The sequence below is a fragment of the Sminthopsis crassicaudata genome, chromosome 1 (genome assembly GCF_048593235.1).
Source record: "Sminthopsis crassicaudata isolate SCR6 chromosome 1, ASM4859323v1, whole genome shotgun sequence".
Lineage (NCBI taxonomy): Eukaryota > Metazoa > Chordata > Mammalia > Dasyuromorphia > Dasyuridae > Sminthopsis > Sminthopsis crassicaudata.
In genome coordinates this window covers 719,697,169-719,721,522 of record NC_133617.1, presented here as the reverse complement: position 1 = coordinate 719,721,522, position 24,354 = coordinate 719,697,169, and the positions used below count along the sequence as shown (strand labels likewise).

The window sequence follows — 24,354 nt, the reverse complement described above, 5'->3', positions numbered from 1 at the left end:
TAAACACACTGGCTGTACCATCACCACCATCACTATTACTACTACTACTGAGACAACAATAGCATTAATATAATGTCAGGTAGTAAGTACTTGACAAATGTAATTATCTCATTTGATTTCTACAACAATCCTGGGAGAAGAGGACAGGGTTCTATTATTATTTTCATTTTGCACTTGAGAAAGCTGATGCAAACACAAGTGATCTGATCTTTTCAATGTCACCCATCTAGTGAGTATCTGAGCCACATTTAAACTCAGGACTTCTTTCGGCTCTGTAAGAACAGGTTGATGTAATTGGGGACATTTAGCTAAGAGGAAAAAAGACTTGGGAGGAAGATGCTAGCTATATCCAAATATAGGTTGTCATAGGAACATGATTTGACTTGTCCTGCCTGGTCTCAGAGAATATCATTGGAAGTAATGGCAGGATGGCAAAATTTGGCATTAGAAATGTTGGTTCTGATTCCATCTCTTATTATTGTTTGTAGTTTTTGGACAAATCTCTTAAGCTCTGTTTTCTCTTATTATTTCTCATAATAAATCATACGGTTATAATAGCTTTTCATGCCTCTTCATCTGAAATAATTTACAACATTCTACCTCTTCTTTCTTTCTGCACCCAGAATTTCCCTTTCTCATCACTTGACTTTTATGTCATTCTTTCAAATTCACCTTATGGCTATACCCTCTGGTTCTAAGTATTCCTTCCTTTTGAATTATTAGTAACACACTTATTAAGGGTTATAAATTTCATTTTCTTCCAAAATTAAAAATCAAACAATGGTATATTAATTCAGTGGTATCTGAGATCACTCCTAACTTTAGATCTATATAACAAATTTTCAGAGGCCTGACAGGCCTGACAGATGGAAAGATTGCCTACCAATGAGAGTTAACCAAATGAGAACTGGCAAACTTCAGGAAGAAGTAGATTACCTTTCCCTTGAGATTTTTAAGATGTATAACTGTGATTTGATAATCTCTTCCTACTCTGAGATTCTGTGAATTATTACATTACCTGGTCTTTTCAGTAGCCTTACTTTAGAGATGAAAAGAATGAAAATTACACATTAGGCCTTTCTATGACTCTAAGAGACAGTTTTCTAGGCAACTCATATTTGGTTGTCATCTCTTTCCCTAGGGTCCATTCTCATTTACTTTCAGTCTCAAGTTTTTTTTCCTTTGGCTTCCTAAAACAGTCTAACACCTCTCAAAATCTCAAAGTATTCATCTCTGGTTTTCAACAGGCTACTACTAATACTTCCATGAATAGAATTGCATATTTAGGTAATTTTTGTCTTATTGACCATTTTCCCCTATTATTTGATTATCTTTTCCTTTATGATCTTATTATTCCATTTGCTGAGCATAGATTAAATACTGATGTTTCATTATCTATTCCTTATTTCATTATCTTTCTTGCTTTTAAGCATAATGTAGTTTCTCTATTTCTCTCAATGCTATCTAATTTGACAGTTTCCTCATCTAAAATCATAACTGTACTATACACTTTTCCCCCCCATAATTCTCCACTACTAGCAACAATACAATATACATTTATGCAAGCTTTAGTTCTTGCTCTTAAAGAGTAAAAGAAACAAACCTTTTCAAATTTGGGTCTCAAAAAATTACAATTTCAAATTAAAATCTGCATTTGGAAACTACGCATCATTTAATTGCAATGTTTTGATATGATCAGTGCTTAGGGAAAAATTAGAATTGGAATTTTTTTTAAAGTCTTAGCAGAATTCTTAATAGAGAAATATATACTTGCCCCATACAATCTTAATAGCATGAGTATGTTTCCATAACTTACCCCACCTACTTTCTCAAAATGAGATCCATCTTTTTTAAAATCTGTGATGACTCCGTTAAAATACCAAGTAAACACAATATCTAAAAGGGGATCATGCTGAACTTGACAAGGCAGGATTACACTTTCTCCAACAGAAACATCCATGTTGGATGGGGCCAGTGTTATTCTTGTGGGTTCTAGAAAAAAACAAAACAAAACAAAACAAAAACAACAACTGCTCAAACATTCATAAAGTTATAATTGTCAGATTATCACTTAAATAGATAGTCAGATGAACTATTATTTAATAACATTATCCTTATTGTGCTTCATTCAACGTTTTTGGTTTACTTGAATTACAGAAAAAAGTAAAGATTGAAATATTTATAATGTGAGATTATGATACTGACATTGGTAAATCAATGAATATTTGAAGACTATAGGAAAGTTTGCAATGAAAGTTAGGCATGAAAATTGCATAGTCAGAAATGACTGTTATTTTCATTGGCTTGTAGTCCATACTCTGGGATATACATTGGGTAACCTGAGGTTTTCAGTAATTTTGACAGCTGGTGGGAGTAAGGAGAAAATTTATATTTGAATATGAAGATATTCATCTTTAAATTATTCCACAGACACTGGGTTTCTAAGAATTTAAAATAATTCATTCAAAAAAGAATAAGGTTAATAGGTTAATAAAAACAGAATGACTTTTACGGATGGAAATCCAATCATGACATTTTCTAAATGAGAAAACCAAGACCTAATAAGGTGAAATGTTTTGCTTTTTACAAGTAACAGGCCAGATTTTTTATCACAATTTCTCTACTTCTTAATTCTTCATTCTTCACACTAAATGGCATATTTTGGGTGTAATAATCTATGATCAATTTATTACATGAATACATTTCTTCCTTTTCCCTTTTTGTTCTTCTCTTTTTCCTTAAAAATACTGTTTGATTAAGAACATCCTCATAATTCTAGGAAATTCTTAATGATATCCAGTCTGGTTTGCCAGATATTTTACATAGCATAGGTAACATAAAAGAAAACAATCTAATTCATATAACATCAAAATGATAAAAAATATATGTGTGGAAAATTGTTGGGTAGTAGCAATATTGCCTTAAGATGACTTTAAACATACATACACACACACACACACACACACACACACACACACAGACATTATGTTTAAAGGTAGCCATTTCTAAGATAATGGGATGGAGGAGGGAAGGAAAAACAAGGAGAAAAAAAAAAGAAATTTGCATGATAATTTTGTTGTACATTGAAAGTAATAGCAAGCTGTATATAGTAGATTTTGAGTTTCATATACAATCATCTTTTTATTGTGCTAAATTATGGAGATGCTTGTTTTATTCCATAAATTTAAAGCACAATAAGGAAAATTGTTGCTAAATTGCACATAATTAAAGCATAAATGTGTTCATTGTTTGATATTATGTTATAGTGTAAAAGAGTAAAAATCTGACCCACTTCTTCCTTTTGAAAATGCAATTAAATTATCTTTATAAAATAACTGTTAGATGCAAAGCACTATTTAAGGTGCTGGGAATAAACAGATAGAAAAATATGTTCTCCTGAGGGGAGGAAATATACAATATCTAAGCATTAAGAAATATAATACAATTTGATGACAAATGGTCACAACACATTTTATATGACTGAAATAAGTCTTCATTAATTTTAGTGCTTTTCTATGCAATTTAGGGCATATCTGCCATCTTTAAGAACAACATCATACCTGTAACTACTAAGTTTGTGGAACTGCTTGCTTTCCCAAACTGGTTCTCAGCCAGACAAGTATAGGTTCCAACATCCAATTTAGTTACATTGGCTATTTGGAGTTCTCCATTCTTCAAAATAGTTATCCTGGAGTGGGGAAGGGGAAGAATAAGTGAGATAACAGAAAAGAGAATATGAAGGTCTATAAAAGTTCAAATATTTGAGAAAATAAAATTTAGTTACAGTATTCATCCATGACACCCATCTCCAAGCAATGGGTTCTTAGCATTATAATATCTTCAAATAATAAAAAAAAGAACTTGCAAAATACTGCAATTTTTAACATAATTAGAAAACTTTCAAAACAAGATAGAGAAAGAACTATCATGCTGTTCAAACTTTTCAACTAAAAATCATTTCACAGCTAAATATATCGTGGGTTCCTTTTCAAGATAATCCCAAGTATTTTCTGAAGTGGAGCTTTTAAAGCTTAGACAAGTGACAGATTTCGAGAGACATCTTTTTTAGGTAATTTAATCATTTTATTAATAAATCAGCAGGTTATTAATAAGAGGATAATCATTTGGCAGTTTATATTGCCCTTCAAGGAGTAGAATTTCTAGAGGGATGGCAATCAACTCTGACTGGTTAACTCAATAAGAGCTGTGGGCTATACTAACATAAATGTCTTGGGATAAGTGATTTAGGTATCTCAAATTTTGGTCAAAGAAACATCAATTTTCATATCACTTGTCTTTATAAATCAACTTTTCTCCAGAAAGGTTGTGTTTACTAGGAGTAAACATAATGAGCAGGAATATACCCACTAGCTTAAACTTAAAATTTCTTTTACTGTCAGATGAGATTTGACCTTGGTAAACCTCTAAGAGAAATTTTTCCCATACTTTGGTTTCTGGATGAGAAAGTGGAAAAGGGGAAAAACTTTGGTCCTAATAAAATATATATTATTTTATTATTCTATATAATATATTATATATTTATATAACATAATATCATATAATATTTATTAAATACAAAAGAGAAATATAATTTCTCACAACAAAATCAAGTCAATCAAAACAAAATTATTAAGGTGCTGTGCAAAGTGTTGGAGACACAAAAAAGTGGCAAAAAACAGTCCCTATCTTCAAGGAACTTACAAACACATGCAAAGCAAGTAATATACAAGACAAATATGAAATAATTAACTGAGAAGGCATTGGAATTCAGAGGGAATGTGGAATGTTTCTTGTAGAATTTTGCATTTTAGGTGAAATATAAAGAAATAAAGAGAGGTTAATAGTCCAAATAGAGGAAGGGTAGCATTTCAAGCATGGAGGCAACATTGCTTAGAACGAAGAGATAGAATGTCTTGTTTATGGAACAGTCAGGAGGTCAGTATCAGTGGATCAAAGAGTAGGTATTGGGAAATAAGGTATAAGAAGAATGGAAAGGTAGGAGGGAATTAGATTATGAAGGACTTTGAATGTCAAAAGGCATTTTTCTATTTGATCCTGAAAGCAATTGGAAGAGAGTTTATTGAATAGGGAACAACATGATCAGCCTTGTATTTTAGGAAAATAATTTACTGGATGAATAGTGGATAGGTTGGAAGGAGAAGAGATTTGAGGCAGTTAAATCTCCCCCCCCCCCTTCCCAGCGGGCTATTGTTTAATAATACAGACACATGGTGATAATCCCTTCTACCAGAGTTGTGTCAGATCAAAGGAGACCTATTCAAGAGACATTGAAAGGTGAAACTGATAGGCCTGCAACAGAATTGATATGTGTAGAAAGGTAAAGTCATTTTCCTCATGTCTACAGTATATTTGAGAAAAAAACTGGACCATGATGACTGCCTGAAAGTGAATTAATAAGAGATACCCAGTTCTCCCACAGCTACTCCAGCAAATACTCAATAATCACACTAATGGGTTGTGAGAGTTGAACCCCCCAAATTTGTTGGGAATCTGGGCCAGTGTCACCAGGTGTCTCAGAAGAATTTGTAGATTTGGACTATCTCCAAATCAAGAAGTAAAGATTTTATTAAGCTGTTGGTGGCAGACTAACTTTCAAAAGGGAATAAGCTTTTTCAAAAGGGAAAGACAGAAATAAACTGATGCCATAAGGCAGGTAAAGTTCCCAGAGATCTCATCATGATTCTTATTAAGCTAGAAAAGCTCATAAAGGAGTTGCAATATCATAAGATGGGAAGAAGTTCTAATGAATTCATAATTAACAAGGGAGAAGGTAGGGCCTTATATAGTAGAGAAATAACCTCAGGAGTTGACATCTAAAGTTTAACCTTCTTATTGCATATCGTAACTGTAGGGCTCAAAGATAACCTGTCAATGCAAAGAAGTCAAAAGGGTTCACTTTAGGACAAGATAATCCTCATAATGTCTTCCTCTGTTTGTAGCTTGGTCTCCTAGGACCACTTCAACCAAGGCCCACTTAAGGCCCACTTAAATTCAGCAAAGACTTTTTACTGTCAGTGCTCCTTCTACACCCACCTAGTTACCAAAGACCCAGCCTTTTGCTGGAGTCTTATTCAGGCCAAATATTCCAGGCTCAACGATTAAGAAATCTAATGAGAATCACTGTAAGTGAATCTGTCTGTGCCATAACTGTGCAAAAAATCAGCCCCAGGAAACAAAACCCAGTGTCAACTCAGGCCTTTCTGAATGAAAAGAGATCAAATAGGGATATCTGTTCCCAAAGAAGCCCTAGGGTTATGGGAAATGAAATGCATGGATCTCAGAAAAGGCAGTGCTTACATCAAGATACTTCAGTCCATTGGTCTCTGAGGTTCTTCAAATTCTCTTTTGAAATGTTATAGAGGGCCAATTTTGAACTGTAACAATCTAGGGGATTTAAGATTACAAAATCTTGGATAAATTTCTTAATTTATTATAATAGACTTCCTATGATTTAAAATTATGGTATTGGAATAGACAGCTTCTGAGGTTTTTTTTTTCTCCCAAATGTAAATCCAAGATATTATGATCATCCCTCATCTACTGTTTAAGAAAAAGATTTGTACTTTATAATTGAATTTGGAAATGGAATTGTGTTTACTCTTATTTTCTTGCTGTGTTTTCACTGTCTTAAAAACCAAACAAACTCTGTTAATAACCAAAATAAATTTCTTCATTTTTGTCTACTTTCTTTGTTTTTCTTCCTCAAGTTTAACTATGTCAATCAGTATTTAATAAACCTATAGTATTTTTTAATCCTTTTATCTCTATGATCATAGCTTAGACACAAAGGCTAATAAGATTCAGTTGTTGTATTGCATTTACTGATTAAAACACTGAAGTTGAACACAAAGCTATCTTTTGTTTTGCAAATCAAAGACTTCCCAGAAATTAGATCTTTTCTAGATGAATTTCTCCATTTCATTTTAAAATATCATTATTCAAATATACAACTTAACTTTACTAGCAAGTTGATTCTAGGAAGTGATTGACTTCCCACAATTCTTAACTTTCAGGATACCATATTACAACTTCCATCTCAGGAAACAGAGAATACATTTGCTGTATTTTGGATCTTTAAAATGGCATTTACAAAATGTATGTAATCCCTTTCTTTTTGGCAATTTGTATATAATTTTGGAGTTTAAAATGAGGAATGGTTGAATTTTGAGTTTATATCTTTTGTCCTAGGAATTTGCTGATTTGTAATTGGTGTCTCATCTTCACTAGTGGGGAATATCACATAATTTCCTAAAGTTATAATGATTAGATTATTATGCTCTTCAGTTTTCAGGGAGCTATAGAAATCTTAAATTTTGTCTCCTTATTCTGTCCTAGAGATCATCACTTTTTTTTTCATTGCTTCCAAATCTTTTCCTTGTCAAGTAATTTTGATTTTCCTTGAATTCTATTCTTTCCACTATTCTGAGCTCTGCTAAAATAATCTTAAATTCACTTTTAAGCATTTATCATATATCTTTCTACACTGCTGACTTGATCATCACTTAGTCCTTAAATTTCCTGTTCACATTTAGGTCCTTAATTCATCCTGTGGATATTTCAGCTGATATTTTTTTCTTTTAACTATCTATGACTTTACAAAAAGATTTTGAATCAAGTATGATCTTCATGAGATACCTTGAAAGTATATCTAATTATGATGCTCATTATTATTCATTTTCCTGTGTGTTGAAAAAATATGTTTTTCTGGAAATTAGTATGGCAGAAATTAGATATGGATTCACACTTAACACCATATACCAAGATAAAATCAAAATGGGTTCATGATTTAGGCATAAAGAATGAGATCATAAATAGATTAGAAGAACAGAGGATACTCTACCTCTCAGACCTGTGGAGGAGGAAGGAATTTATGACCAGAGGAGAACTAGAGATCATTATTGATCACAAAATAGAAGATTTTGATTACATCAAACTAAAAAGTTTCTGTACAAACAATACTAATGCAAACAAGATTAGAAGGGAAGTAACAAATTGGGAAAATATTTTTATAGTTAAAGGTTCTGATAAAGGTCTCATTTCCAAAATATATAGAGAACTGACCCTAATTTATAAGAAATCAAACCATTCTCCAATTGATAAATGGTCAAAGGATATGAACAGACAATTCTCAGACGATGAAATTGAAATTATATCCACTCATATGAAAGAGTGTTCCAAATCACTCCTGATCAGACAGATGCAAATTAAGACAACTCTGAGATACCACTACACACCTGTCAGATTGGCTAAGATGACAGAAACAAATAATGATGAATGTTGGAGGGGATGTGGGAAAACTGGGACACTGATGCATTGTTGGTGGAGATGTAAAAGAATCCAACCATTCTGGAGAGCAATCTGGAACTGTGCATACCCTTTGATCCAGCAGTGCTACTATTGGGCTTATATTCCAAAGAAATACTAAAGAAGGGAAAGGGACCTGTATGTGCCAAAATGTTTGTGGCAGCTTGTAACGTGTTCTCCCGGCAGTTACAATTACTAGTCTGTCCTAGACCCAACAGAGTACCTTTGTCCACTGTGCTTAGCAGTGTGAACTCTACCCGGCTCGCCTCCTCTGAGGCCTTCAAATGTCCATAATCTCTTGAATCTATAGCTTAATAACCGGTAGCGCACTCAAGAACAGCCATGTGTAATCTTAAAAGCCTTTATTATACCTACTCACATAATGCCCTGACTTGATGCCTTGACTTGTTGGTTCCCAAGTGAACACCTGGTCAGAAGACCTACGTGTTCACTACCAAAACCCTTACCTCTTTTGGCTATCCATCTTGGCTTGGCTACCCCAGGCTAGGAAGCCAGGGTGAAGAACGCCAGGTTAAAGAGCACAACTGCTGCCTGCAGTGGGCTTACATAGGGCCTGTGAGGTCACACACACAGCCAATCAGCGAGAGAGTCACCCATTACGAAGCTATCTCAAAATGGACAGGATCCCACCTACAAGGCAGTCCTAATATCCACAGAAATTACTTCCGGGCCTCAATGATGCGCTGTGGCGCAGCCCATTTAAAGGGCCCTTACAGCAGCTCTTTTTGTAGTGGCTGGAAGCTGGAAGATGAATGGATGTCCATCAATTGAAGAATGGTTGGGTAAATTAAGGTATATGAAGGTTATGGAATATTATTGCTCTGTAAGAAATGACCAGCAGGAGGAATACAGAGAGGCTTGGAGAGACTCTCATGAACTGATGCTGAGTGAAATGAGCAGAACCAGAAGATCACTGTACACTTCAACAATGATACTGTATGAGGATGTATTCTGATGGAAGTGGAAATCTTCAACATAAAGAAGATCCAACTCACTTCCAGTTGATCAATGATGGACAGAAATAACTACACCCAAAGAAGGAACACTGGGAATTGAATGTAAACTGTTAGCACTACTGTCTATCTACCCAGGTTACTTATACCTTCGGAATCTAATACTTAATGTGCAACAAGAAAATGGGATTTACACACACATATATTGTATCTAGGTTATACTGTAACACATGTAAAATGTATGGGATTGCCTGTCATCTAGGGGAGGGAGTAGAGGGAGGTAGGGGAAAATTAGGAAAAATGAATACAAGGGATAATGTTATAAAAAAATTACTCATGCATATATACTGTAAAAATTTTTTATAATTATAAAATTAATTTAAAAAAAAGAAAAAATATAATATGTTTTTGCAGGGCTTCTTTAAATACTTTTTCCCCTCCCACCGCCTGGCATTTTTTATTCTGTAATTTTTAGTTCATAAAATTTTTCATTGTGTTAGAACTCCTCATTGTTTTGAACATTTCTTTGTGTGACCTTTGAAATATTATTTTGTGTTTTCTAGTAATTTTTCTCCTTTTTATTTCTATTGCAATTTTTGAAAAGAGTAAGGAGATGACAGGTAGATTTCTTTATATCTTTTCATTCTGCATTCTCCTGGGAAATCTCCATTAGAAATTTCTGAACAAAACATTTTAAGCTCTTGAATCCATTTGCTCATACATACATACACATATATCTATAAATCTCACCAAATAATTTTAAAATAGTAAGATCCTTGCGGGCAAATACCACATTTTATTTTTCTTAATATCCTACCTACCACAGCATTTTGTACATGGAAGTCACATCATTAGTATTTGTAAGATGAATGCAAGAAACAAGCATTTAATTAGGGACATTTCATGTGCTAGGTACTATGTGAAGGACTACGCAAATATTATTTAATTTAATTGTCAAAATAACCCTAGGAAGTAGTTGAAGAAACTGGGGATGAGCAAAGTTAATTGATTTGCCCAGGGTCACAGAGCTATGAAGTATCTGAGACGAGATTTCAACTTGGATTTTTCTGACTTGAATCAGTGTTCCCAATATCAGTTCTAATCCTAGCATGAAAAATCCTATGGTACCTATTTTTAGACCTCATTCACAGAATATGCTGCTTTTCAAAGTACAGATTTATTTTTCTTTATATTCAAACACTGAAATATTATTTATTATTTGTGATCAGCTAAATTTCTGAGCCCTCTTTCTTTGCCAGCTACATTGCTCCAATGTGACCTTTTCCTCCATTGCACTCTTGGTAAATTTAAATGGCCACAAATTTCATTTCAGATTCTTGCAAAAGTAAAGAGCAATGAAAATTACATTTCTCATTGGTAGAGTTCAATAATTTAGAAAACACTTTTCCTCACAATAAATCTGGCATAGTCAGTACAAGTTTCTTGCCTCCATTTTACAGATAAGGAACTTGAGGCTAAGAGTTTGAAGTCAACTTACTATGTTCCTAGTACAAGTTCACATGACTAAGAAAAAGGTAATGGCCACTCAATGCTAGTTTTCTGAGTTTACATCCAATGATTCATATATTCACAGACTTAGAATAAGGAAGTACATCAAACACCATAGCTATTTAAAATGACTAGCCCAAAAATAAGAAGCAGAATTTTAAACTTTGATTCCAGAGACAATATTCTTTTGAATTTGCCACACAAGTTGTTTTAATAGCACATGATTTAATAACTTATAAGATCTCTGTTCAAATTCCATTTGTGATATCGTCTGAGTAATTTTAGGTAAATCACTCAATATTCCTGGACTTCAGTTTCATTAACTATACCATGAAGGATTTGGAGGAGTTGCCCTGCAAGATTCTGCAAGATAGAAATAGATGGATTTTATGTATTTCCATAGTTGAAAATTTCACTTTTGTCTAGTCTCCCGGTGATGAATCATTCATTTCTTAACAAAACTAACTGCTGGATGAAAAATAAACAGATCATTATCTGTGCTGAATTCAAAGTCTTTTCAGCTTGGCAAACCTACCAGAGTTTGTATTCACTGGAATAGTCTTTAAGACTGCCCTCCATAGAGAATCTAAGAAAGACTTTTGTAGAGGACAAGAGATAGCTAAATTTTATTTTAAGTCTATTTATTCTGAGTCACTAGCTAAAAATAAATGGGATTTGCTTTTATTTATTGAACATACATTGAACCCAATATGAAATATACAAGTTTAAGGATTATAAATTACAGTAGTGTTATTTTTTTTTTCAGTCAGTGTGTTTTCTGCATAATCAAACTAATCTATGGACCCTGAAGCTTAGATAAATATGAAAGCATTATATATTTTATTTATTCGTTCAACAAATATTAATTAAATGCCTACCATATGCAAGGCACTAAAGCTTACTGAAGTCATCTCCTTGTTGACTAAAGATCTACTTCTAAATTCATCTATAATTTATAAGCCCTAAATTGGGTAGCAAAAGGATTGGGAACACTGGAGATAGCCAATTTCAGTTACTTCCTTATTCTGCCCTCTGGGTGTTATCTAACTTTTTTTTTTTTTAATACCAACATTAAAGCAATAGCAATTTTAGATGGGAATAAGAAATCCTTTAGTTCATAAGATGCAGTTACTTGAACTAACAAACCTCTTTTATGATTTGAAGGTGAGGTCTAAGTCAGAAGTGGGGCCTGACATTTTAGGAAGAAAACAGGCTTTAAACACAAATATGTTAACTTCAAATAATGCCAACTGTACAAATCATACAATGTGGAGCTAATTGGATAGTTTGTTCTTAAATTGGTTCTTCCAGGAACATGTAAGAGGCCCACGGGGCGTTTCATGGAACATAAAAACAAACAATATTCAGTAAATAGATGAAGTAATTGTTTCTCCCCAGAAAACCTTTAATAACCAAACCTTCCCTACAGAGATACAATGTGAAATTTTTATACCTTTTCCCTATGAATGAAAATGCATTCTAAACTCACCATGAGTCAGTTTTTTTTTATGTATGAAGACCAGACAAAAACATTCATAATATTGGATGCTCTATTCCTACCATTATAATACATACTGGATCACCTGCAAAATTTAAGAATTGGGACCTCCATCTATAGATGCAAATCTGCAATTCATTTTAACTTCTAATTTTATAAACCTGCTTGTTGCACAGGACTAAATTAATCAATCAATCCATTAATATATACTGTCATCGTAGTTTAGTCATTTTCCAATCATATCTGACTGTGACCTCCTTCGGGGTTTTCCTGGTAGAGACACTGAAGTGGTATGCCATTCCTTCTCTAGTTCATTTTATGGACGAGGAAACTGAGGCAAACAGGATTAAGTGATTTTTCCAGGGTGCCCCAGCTAGTCACTATCTGAGGTATACACACACACCCTCTTAGTTTTGTACCAAGCACTGTGGTAGGAGCTGAAATGACTTGATCATTGTCCCAGAAAGAATATGTGTCAGAGACAAGTTTAAAACTTAGGTTTTCCAGAATCTAAGTACTATATTATAGTGCTTTCATTTGGGGGTGGGAAGGAACATAAATCCCCTTTACTATATTCTATTAAACAGTTGGTTTATAATATACTTCTAAAGATGCCAAATGAAAGAGATTCTCCATTGATCTAAAAATTCTTCATCTTTATTTTGTGTATTTCACTGTTAATTTTGAATATTTGCATCTTATTGGGCAGCTAAGTGGCACAGGGGATAGAATGAAGTGCCAGGAGTCAGGAAGATACATCTTCCTGAGTTCAAATCCGGCCTCAGACCCTTAAGAGCTGTGTGACATTGGGCAAGTTACTTAACCCTGTCTGCCTCAGTTATCTGTTAAATGAGCTAAAGAAAGAAATGGCAAACCATTTCAGTATCTCTGTCAAGAAAACCCTAAATGGGGTCATGAAGAGTTAGACATGATTGAACAACAACAGTAACAACAAATTGCTCTCAGATGTTATAAAATAAAGAAAATCTCTCACATGGTTGGCTACATAAGTACCATTGATCAGTGCTATAGGAAGATATTTTTATCTGACTCTAAGGACATAATCTGTACCACCAAAGCAGGAAAATAGCAAGCCCTATTAACATGGTCTGGAGTTTCTGTCAATACCCTCTTTTACCCGCATAAGTTGTTAATACTATGGTACATTATTCTTCTCCAGTTTTTCCAAGCCACAGTGCTGTTTGTCTAAGGATGCTTACCTCTCAGCAGAGGAGAGAGATCATGTGAGTCTGTAATGATAAAACAGCAGCATAAAAAGCATCAAAGTTGTTTCTGAAGATGCATTCTGAGTGCACATTCCAAGAGATGGATGCATACAATTAGCAGTAAAAGAAAAGTACTTACAATGAATATGTTACAGAATGAACAATGACAGATAAAAAGGCAAATGTATGTTGATGAAAATTCATGAGGAAATAAATGTCAGAAAAAATTAAAGAAAATTTTCAGTTATTTTTTTTTTTAATTCTCTCTTGGCTGAATGACTTTAGCTATTTCTTTTCCCCCTTGAGTTCAGAGATAATGTGCAAATGTCATCTAAGGAAATGATATTAGAATTTTACTTTTTGCATCCATAACATTCTGAGCTTTGAACTTACAAGCTCAACTGAGTTGTGCTTGTGATTTATTGGTTAGAAAATCTTCAGGGAAAATGGAGGCAGAGTGTGGAAGATCTTCTAGCTGATAATAATCTCTCTGAGTAACTACGAGGCTCAGAGAATGAGACAGGTCTCTTTTGCTGAGCAAACTTTATTATATTAATATTATATCTTGAAAAATAAGATCATCCTTGGCTTACATTTTAAAAATCAGTGTTCTCCTTATATCATTTAGCTGCACAATTCCAATTAATTATGGCATTTCCATCATAAAACTTACCTTTTGTTTAAGAGGATCACAATGTCATTTGTGGTGCAAAAAATGGGAAGTGATGCACCTCAAGTAAGGAGTCCCAACCCCAATTCTTACAGACCACAAGATAACTTACTTAAGCAACCTTAAACTCTGTTTTCTCATTTCTTAAATGAGAATAATGTCTTATAAGGTACAATTAATAGCATTGTTGCAAAAAATTTAAAGAAAAAATGCTTTCTAAACAGTAAGATGTTATATGATTGTAAACCAATAGTAATTAAGGAATTCTTTTGGAGGAATTATGTATTTGATGAAAGATATATCCATGGGTCAATTGTTAGTTTTTATAAAATCTTCCCAAGTGAATATTTATATTCATAAAAGGGAGAGTTATCATAGCTTAAGCATATTTATTTCAATGATTTTTGTGGCAAAATCTTGTTGCTATTCATGTAGATTTGTGCTGAAGAAAGAAAACACTTGAGTTCTTTTGGGAGAGAGATACCCATGTGGAGCTGCTCTAGAGAATTCTAAAACTGATCCAGATGCTAATTAATGAATTTTGAAAGTGAAACATTTTTAGTTATAGGACTGTTCACAGAGAAACATCCAGGTGTGTAAGATGCTAAATTCACTAGCATGTTCATCACAGAACAATGGCCATATAGAAGAGATGTGAATCTGAAAAAGCAATATGGAGATTCAATTTGCTCTATTACAAAGTGGAAGAATTGCATAGTTTTAAAAATATAGTCTCTTCACCAAACTTATCTGTGCTTCCTCAGAAGAGTGCCAGCCTCTTGAAGGCAGGGGGTCATTTCACTATAATTATAGATACATAGAATTGGAAGAGACCTTGCAGGATATCTGGTCTAATAGCCTCATTTTATTGGAAAGGTCACTGAGACACAAGAGAGGTTAAATTTTGGCAAATGTTGCTTAAGAAGTTTGAACCATGCCAGAATTTGAAACCAGGATTTCTCTCTCTTTGTATTCCCAGTATCTTACACAGACCTTACACAGTATCTTACAAGTTAATTAATGTTGTTGGAAGTCAATTCAGCTAGTCTAGCTCAAAAAGTGCCAACTGTTTACCAAATGCTGAAGTTACAAAGACAAACTAAATGAACGAAAACATATGAAAGCAAGCTAACACAAAAGGTTAAATCTTCAAGAAGCTTGCATTTTATTGGACTGGAAAACTGACTAATATAATAAAAGAGAGACTAGACCTGTGATTTTATCTTTAAGAGATCTTAACGGTAAAGAAAGTTTCCCTATCAATGCAGACTGACACTCTCTCTACAATTTAGAACCAAAGCAGAATTGAATCAGCTCAGAAGAAACATGACATGTGCAAAGTTAGACAAAACACTCCAAATGTTCATAGGGACTCTTTGTGTCTCACCTATGGCAGAGCATTCCAGGCTCATATGGGTCTGATCATGCATAATTGGGCATGTTAACTTGACTTACATCATGATGTGATTTTCTCCTCTTTGAAAATGAAGGACAAAGACCAAGAGCCTTATGGTTTCTTAGAGTACTGAGGAGTTAAGAAACTGTTTAGAATCATACAGCCAATAATTTCCATTTACTGGATTTAAATCCAGGTCTTCTTGGGGCTAGGTCTCTATCCACTACACCATTCCACCCCTTTAATGCAAGAATACATAGATCAAAGTTTTGAGTTTTTTGTGATGTGGAAACGTGGTTGATTGGACAAATCAATAAATACGTGAAACATTGATGTAAGGTGATAGAAGTGTTATCCTTAAGTTAAACTAACTGTCTTCTTTGACACTTGAATAAGAAAAGCTATAAATAAGATCTGTCTTTCTTCAAGTCAGGGAAGACTGTCACACACTTGACTGTAATTCTACATGATCTCAAGCTTATACAGCAACAAAAGGGTCAGCAAATCACACTTGAGAACAAAGCCTGTTTTAGCTAGCCTGGTGCTCAAAAATAGCAGGTTTTTTTCAACGGTAAATGCATATAAAGGGAGAAAAATATCCCATTGTACCATTTCACACTGTACCATTTCTCCATTTAAATGGAGAATACCAGACCACAGCACACCTAGAATGGAATTTCTTCCTGCTTGGCCACAGATTATAACTTGGTAATAATTCTTTTCAGCCTAGGAAATCAATAAGCTTTTTTCCCCCTCAGACACCACAAAATAGCAGGCAATAATTTGTAATACCACAATTAACAAATGTTTTCCATTTCATACAATCCTATGGGTTATATAATTTAGTCTAATGTAATAAAATTTATGACCTCTTTTCTATTTTCTTAGAAAATAGAAAGCTTAATTGATGCCTTTGGTTTTTAAGACAATAATCATTTCCTAATTACTGCCCACTTGTAACAAAGAAAATCAGTTAAGGCAAACTGAGTCAACAAGTCCACAGGATATGCAATATTCAGCACTCTTAGTCCCCAACTTTTTCAACAAAATGAGAGGTCTTTTATCATCTGTTTTTTGAACCCAATAGTGTTTTTTTTTTGTTTGTTTGTTTTATTTTTGTGGAAAAAATATCTGTCATCACTAATATGCTAAACTACTAGGAGTGATTATTTTAAAATATTTTGTATGTCTACAGATAGGAGAATATGTGTCTAAACAGGTATATATATATATATATATGTATATACACACACACACATATATATATATGTATATATATATATATATATATATATATATATATATATATAAAATCAAGACAATAATCACAGGGAATTCAATCAGATAAAAATATTTATATTCCTACTTAAATAGACATGCATATCCTTCAACCTCAAAGAAAGAAGTTATTTAGACATTAAAAAATATAAACTCATCTTACTTCTTCTCCCTATTTTTTTCTCCCAAGCTAGATCTTCTCCAGGCTGGAAATCAGAAACCTATTCACAGATCCATGCTATTCTGAAGAATCAGGGGACTTTGAGCTGCTTCATTTCTAACTTTAGCATGTTTGCCCCTCCTTGGACAAGTTGATGGCCCTTGACTTTGAGAAGGCTCACCACACTGATACTGTACTTTATGCAGACATCTGATTGGCTTTGCACCTACTGTAATTTAGAACTCACTAACTCAAGGACTTCATTAACAGTAACCTCTTACCAGGAGCTGGAATTATAGGCTAAATGATGTCTGGAACCTATTATTCTTTTTAAAAGAATTTATAGGACGATATATGTGTGATATTGATTGACCATTATTATTAGCTAATATATATGTTTGTGTATGTTTATGTACATATGCATATATCATTTTAAGGTTTTCAGTGAACTTAACATTAGTTACCACATTTGTTTTTCACAACAACTCTATAAGATAAATTTTATTATTACATTTATTTTACATATAAAGAAACAGAGGTGAGAGATGCTAAGTATTGTGCCCAGGATCCCGTATTTGAGAAAGGATTTGGAATCATAGTTTCCTATTTAATAATCATAATGACATAATAAAAATAATTTAGTAAGACTTTATTCCTTACACTATTTTTAAAGAGTGATTATATTTGACAAAAAGGGAGCCATCTATCACTTTTAAATGATAAACTTAATAGCTAATATTTACATACACATAGATACATATGTAAAGCAGTTATTTTTACAGTGGCAAAAAAAAATGGAAATTGAGGAGATGCCCATCAATTTGGGAATAGCTAAACAAGTTGTGATATATGAATATATTGGAATATTATTGTTTTTTTAAAAAATGATGAGTAGATGGATTTCAGAACATCCTGCAAAGATTTACATGAACTAATGCAGAATGAAGTGAGCAGAACCGAAGAAACATTATACATAGTAAGAGCAACATTGTGTGATAAGCAACTCTGATAAACCTAGTTCCAAAGAAAAGCAAGTTCTCCATATTTGTCCAATGCAGGGAGCTGGTTCCATTGATCAATATATGGGACCTTATAGATACTTCTCAGGCACAGATACAGTAATGTTTTACAAATCAACTGAAATCCAAGGCTGTCTTAAGTTAAGTTATATGTGAGATTTTGAATAAACTATCTTTTTGTATCTTGGTTTCTTTATCCACAGAAACGAAGATTTTGATAAAATGACATTTCCCATTTCTCCTTAATCTCAAATATCTTCCCTCTGAAACTTCCTCCAGATTAATTTTGCATTAAATTTATCTGTACATAGTTGTCTGTATGATTCTCCCCCATCAGACTTGGAGCTTCTTGAGAAAAGATATAGGTTTTTTTTTTTTTTTTTCCTTTTTTTGTACTCTCAGGTTTAGCACAGTGTCTATGCATATTAGGAGCACTTAATAATGTTTATTGATTGATGACCTCTAAAGCAAGTAGGTACTTTTGGTGACAGAGCAATAGGCCAAGAGTCAAGATGACTCATTTTTCTGAGTCCAAATCTAGCCTGAGAAACTGTGATCCAGGGCCAGTCATTTAACCCTGTCTGCCTTAGTTTCTTCTTCTGTAAAATTAGCTGGAGAAGGAAATGGCAAGCACTCTGGTATCTCTGCCAAGAAAACTCCAAAATGGGGTCATGCAGAGTTGGACAAGACTGAAACCACTAACCAACTACAACAACAAGTTCCCTAAGGTCTATGAAGTGTAGCTTCAAAGCTATGTACAAAAGGTAGGACTCAGCAAGGTTATTTCCAATTCTTGCTCTGAGCTAGCATTGTTAAAAAACCAAAAACAATGAGCATCTATGTAGCTTTTTTTTCCTATGTAGTTTTTTTTTTTTTTTTTTTTTTGGAATGGATTTTAGCCCCTAAGGTATTCATTGCTGCACAAGCTGCTAGACTGAGGTTCTGTGTATCTAATTACAACTAAAAACAAACAGGCTATTCTTTAATCTCTTCAGGAGGAAAAATAGAGCAATAAAATATTTACCCATAAAAGCCAAGACTTCAAACTTCAAAGTGAATGGTTCACTTTATGAAGAGATAGTAAATGAACTCCAAGGATTCCTAAAAAGGGGGGAAGTTGTGATGTTTTGTGTGTATGTGTGTGTGTGTGTGTGTGTGTGTGTGTGTGTGTGTGTGTTTTCTAGGATTTAAGGAGACATATTCATTTTTCTTTTACAATGTATAAAGTATATTAATTAATATATTAACTTTTAGCACTCAACTTTAGAGCTTATCAATGAAGACTTCACTCTTTTCTGTAAAACATGGATTTAGTATTTCCCAGTACCCATCCATTGAGTCTCTATTGAGCACAAGTGTACTTACTGCGTCTTTTTTATGATGCAGGTAGCAAAACTGCATCAACTGTTGTGAAAAACACATGAGCTAATAGATATAAAACACTTTTTAGACTTTGAAGCATCACCTAAATGAGTTATTAAGCAGAGTGGGGAGGGAGATGAAATGGAAGCCAGAATGATACGATTTTAATTTCCATCCCAAATGTGCTAAGTGGGTCCTTAGTTAATTCTGTTTTTTAAACTCTATCTGTCTGTCTGTCTCTCAATGAGGCAATTGGGGTTAAATGACTTGCCCAAAGTCACACAGTTGGGAAGATAATATGAACTCTGATCCTCCTGACTTCAGGCCTGGTGCTTTATCCCCCAGTTAATTCTTTTTTTTTTTTTTAAATTTTTAAATTTTTTAAAATTTATTTTTATTTTTTCTGAGGCTGGGGTTAAGTGACTTGCCCAGGGTCACACAGCTAGGATGTGTTAAGTATCTGAGATAGATTTGAACTGGGGTCCTTCTGAATTCAAGGCTGGTGCTCTATCCACTGTGCTACCTAGCTGCCCCCCCCCCTTCAGTTAATTCTTGAAGATAGTAAGTAGGAGAGAAAATGTCCCTCTATTTTGCTAGAGGAGATTTTCTCCCTTTGGAGTAGACTCTACTAATGCAATCCCAGCCATGGTTCCTATTCCCATCCCATGATTTCACCCATGTTCAAGAACTCTCTTCACCAAGACTAATATAACCCATCAATAGTTTCCTAAGTCTTAGACAATTGCATGAAATACAGAAAGACTGCCCATGGTCAGAGCTTTGTGTCAGAGTGGAGGCTGAGCCCAGTGATTACAATTCCGTCTTGTTTCTCACTACAGCCGTACACTACTACTTCAAGACACTATTCCTTCATAACTTGCATTTTTTCACTTTTCCTGGAATTCATTTTGTTTAACAACTGGGTTCTTAGTAGCTATTGAAAAATAACTGTGTTGACAATATGTGTCAATGATGTTTACAGCAACTATGAGGGTAAAGGTTTTATGAGAACATTCAAAATCATTAGGAGCACCCATATCCATAAATAATTGTGACCACTGTGGTCATAAACTATTGTGATAAAAGTCATTATTGCTTAATACCAATGTTACCTTGGACAAGATAAGATTTTGGGTGTCAATTTCCTCATGGGTAAAAGAAGAGATGTGGACTAAGTGACTTCTGAAGTCACTTAAATCTCTCAATTTGTGATCAACATATATTGTTGAATTAGATTTGTTTTAGAAAGATCATTTTTGTAAAGTATTTGCTTTTCAAAAGTTTGAGGGGATAAAGTGACTCAATGAATTTGTATTTTAAAGATTGAATATTGTACAAAACATAAAAAATGAAACACTCTCTACCCTCACCTCTTCCCAGAAAAAAATTGAATTGGTTTCCCAATTTAGGTTAGAGAAGAAATACTGACAGAACAAATATGGATAGCAATGACAAGAGCTGGCCAAATCTCATCCTCATTTCATACCATCTTATAGAACATTCAAACCTGAAATCTGTCCAATTATTGCTTCTTTCAGCATTCTCTCAGACCAGCAGGTTACTGACTCATTAGTTCTTTGTTATTTTTTTTTAAAGAGACAGAGATAAGAATACAGCATAGTAAAGAAATTTCAAGTTTCCTTTCTTGTAAATTAGGTCCCTTTTATTTGATTTTACTTTTACATTTATTTTATGCTTTCATCTCATCTTCAGTTAGCATAGCCATTCAAGTAAAAGACCCTGGTTACCTTCAATCATTAAAAAATTGAAAACTTCATTAGATTAACTCTAAAATCCTTTCCAAATATAGGATCAGAGGCTCTGAAATCATTACAACTAATATTTCTACACTAGACACTTTTCAAAAATGTATGTGTGTATATATACATTCACACCCCACCCTCCTAGACACACACATGCACATTTCCATTTTTCTATATGGACTAACTAAGGCTCCAAGAACTTAAATGATTTCCCATATGATGTTATAGCTAGTAAGTAGGAGGTTGGATAAGAACCCAGATTCTGCCAAATCTAAACCTAGCATTGTATTGACCATAACAGGCTACCTCTTTATCTGGGATATTTGAGTGCTAACTCATTCTCCAACCAAGTTGCTCAGTATCTCTGGACAAATGCTTCATTTCAGTGTTGGGTTTATAAATTTGTATACCAAAGTCTGCCTCTTCCAGGAAAATGCTGGGAAATGAAGAAGAACTTTGAATTCTTTGAGACAAAATTATTGTATAAAGCACTGGTTTGGTTCTGCACAGTAAATTTTTTTTTCACTTAAAGAAATAGCAAGTTGGAAGATTGTTGAAGTACATTAAAGATAAGACAATCTTAAGAAACATTCTTAAAAACTAATTTCTTAAGAAGATTATTTTCTGCAATCCAAGGCCCAAAAATCTGGACTTTTTTTTTATTGAGATGAAGAAACTCAGAAGTTTCTCCATGTAACTCACTCTTTCAATGTGTTATACCACTAAATTTTAAACCTGAATTTTGATTCCACCAAGTATAACAAAAATTGTAACTTTGGAATCATAGGATCATAAAGTTAGAGCTGGAAGAGACTTTAGAGTCCACAAGAGGAAGTCAATGAATCAGAGGCAGCAGGTAAGCAGAGCAAGGATTGGCACTCAAGATATGACTCTCCAACTTCAGTACTCTTCACTTGGTCCAGGATGTTGTAGTGGTTCCTTTGAGTGTGTGGAGGTTTAAAAGGAGACCCCAAAAGATTGGGGTTGCCTATCAGTGTCAACAGATTTCTCAAAAGAATTTGTAGGCTTCAACCCATCTCCAAGTCAAAGGACAAAATTTATTATAATTATAATACCAATTGAAGCAATCTAAGTTCCAAAAGAATTTAGCAAAGAACAAAGAGAAAGAAGATAAATTTATAGGACAAAGTTAGAGAGATCAGAGCTTCATGCTACTTATTTGCTAATTTTTAGCTTAAAGGTAGGTTTGAGGAGTGGTCTATTCACTGTCTCAGGAACTTGGTTATCACTGACTAGCAGATTATCTATTTGACAGCAATGTTTGCAGGACTATCCTAAGGCCAGAAGATTTCAGAATCATTGACAAACAAATTATTAGAATAATAGCACTCTGAGGTGAGAAAACCTCAGCATTACTGCTATATCTTCCCTAAAATCTAGGGGAAGAAATATATATTATTGTATTTCTAAGGCCAGAAGACTTTAGAATCATTGATACATTATTAAAACAATAGCACTTCAAGGTCAGAGGACTTTAGAATCACTGCTATATTTCCCCTTCAAGTTTACAAGGTCAGTAAAAGGTAAAGCCAGACCTCTTCTTATTTCTTTTGCAATTGCTTTTCTAGTCACTTGGTAAAAAGGCTCTTTTCTCAGGAACAAGGCTCCGCCAGAGGGAACATAACCTTTGGAAGAAACCTCTCCTTTGGTGTTAGAATAGTTTGAAATCTCAGCTCTGCTACTGAATATCCATATGGCTTTGGACAAATCAATTAACTTCCCAATACATCAGTTTCTTTAGCCTCAAAAAATCATCTAAACTAGATGATCCCTAAAGGTCCTTCTCCTTGTAACATTTTATGATCCTGATTTATACAATAACAGTCAGAAAAACTGAGTATCATTAATAAAAACATGAGATTGTGTGTTTGTGTGTGTGTGTGTGTGTGTGTGTGTGTGTGTGTGTGTGTGTGTGTATGCTGGGGAGGTTGGTAAGGGAAGACAGTATTTTCAAAGTAAATTCAAAATAGATTTTTGAAAAGTTAAAAAAAATCAAAACTTAGGGGAACACAATACCTTTCACTTGATTGCAGGACCTCATCCCCCTTCTTCCAAGAGCAATGTGCCTTGGGAGATGCTTTTGGTTTACAATCAAATATAACCAGGCTGCCTATTTGAACCTGAATCAGCTTCTTCATTGGATTCTTAGAAAAGTCTGGTGCAGATGCTGATGATGAAGAAAGAATAGAAAAGAAAAATAGCTCAAAATGATTTTATTTTTAAGTTGATTTTATATATTTTAGGTTAGAGTTGAATGACTAGGTTTTAGAATTGTTACATGTGTCCAGCTTTTGTACCCCAACCCATCGCTGGAAATATTTCAAAGCCTCTGCCATTGTAGAAAACACATTTATTAATAACTTTTGCAGTTGCCATCACAATTCTAAAAGTGAATACCCAGAATACCAAAATGAGATAGAACAGTGACCAGAATCAACCAACCAACCAACAATCAAGCAAAAATCATTAATTATGTGCCTAATATTTGTCAGGCACTGTTTAGTATTATGGACAAAAATTAAAAAATAAATCAAAACTCAAGCTCTCAAGGTCCAGAGGTAAATTAGGAGTATGAAATAAATTAAAGATAAACCAAGAAGCTCAATTTGTTCCATATCCTAAAATATCAGTATAATTACATAGTGTTTTTCTTTTTTTTTTTAACTTAAGAAACAAGTGTTTGAATGCCTACTTTCCTGCTTCCCCCTTCCGCTTTTACCCCAGTAGAAAAGAGAGAAAAAGTGGATTATGAATTGAAAACATTAAATTTAAAATATTGAGATACTTCCTTACAATTATTCCTTATTTTTAGTGGACCTATGATTTCTGTGGTATTAGGAAGTCCCAGTGAAGAAAGCCCCTCTACTAGTGCAGAGCAGCAACTGTTCTGCAACTTAAAGTTGAAAAGTTGCCTAGAGCAGCAATTAATTAAGGCTTTTTAATGAGAGTGCCTAGAATAGAGTCTCTCTTTGATAATTAAGGGCCTCAGGGTCATTATTCTGGAAATAAATTATCATTGTATGTCACTGTAGATCAGAGAATCACAGGATTTAGAAGTGGAAGGGACTTTAGATGTACAAAGTATTGACTGAATCCTCTGGTCTCTTGGCACATCTTGGAAGAATTTTGCTTTGAATTATTTTTATCTTAATC

At 33.8% G+C, this 24,354-nt stretch overlaps 1 protein-coding gene across 1 annotated transcript in view; it reads right to left on the bottom strand.

The window, feature by feature from the left end:
- Positions 1–24,354, bottom strand: part of CNTN3 (contactin 3) — a 429,201-nt gene that overhangs the window by 58,424 nt on the left and 346,423 nt on the right. Inside the window, 3 exon segments of the mRNA XM_074284089.1 lie at positions 1,817–1,992; positions 3,561–3,688; positions 23,218–23,368. Of these exon segments, the coding sequence (XP_074140190.1) occupies positions 1,817–1,992; positions 3,561–3,688; positions 23,218–23,368 (455 nt within the window).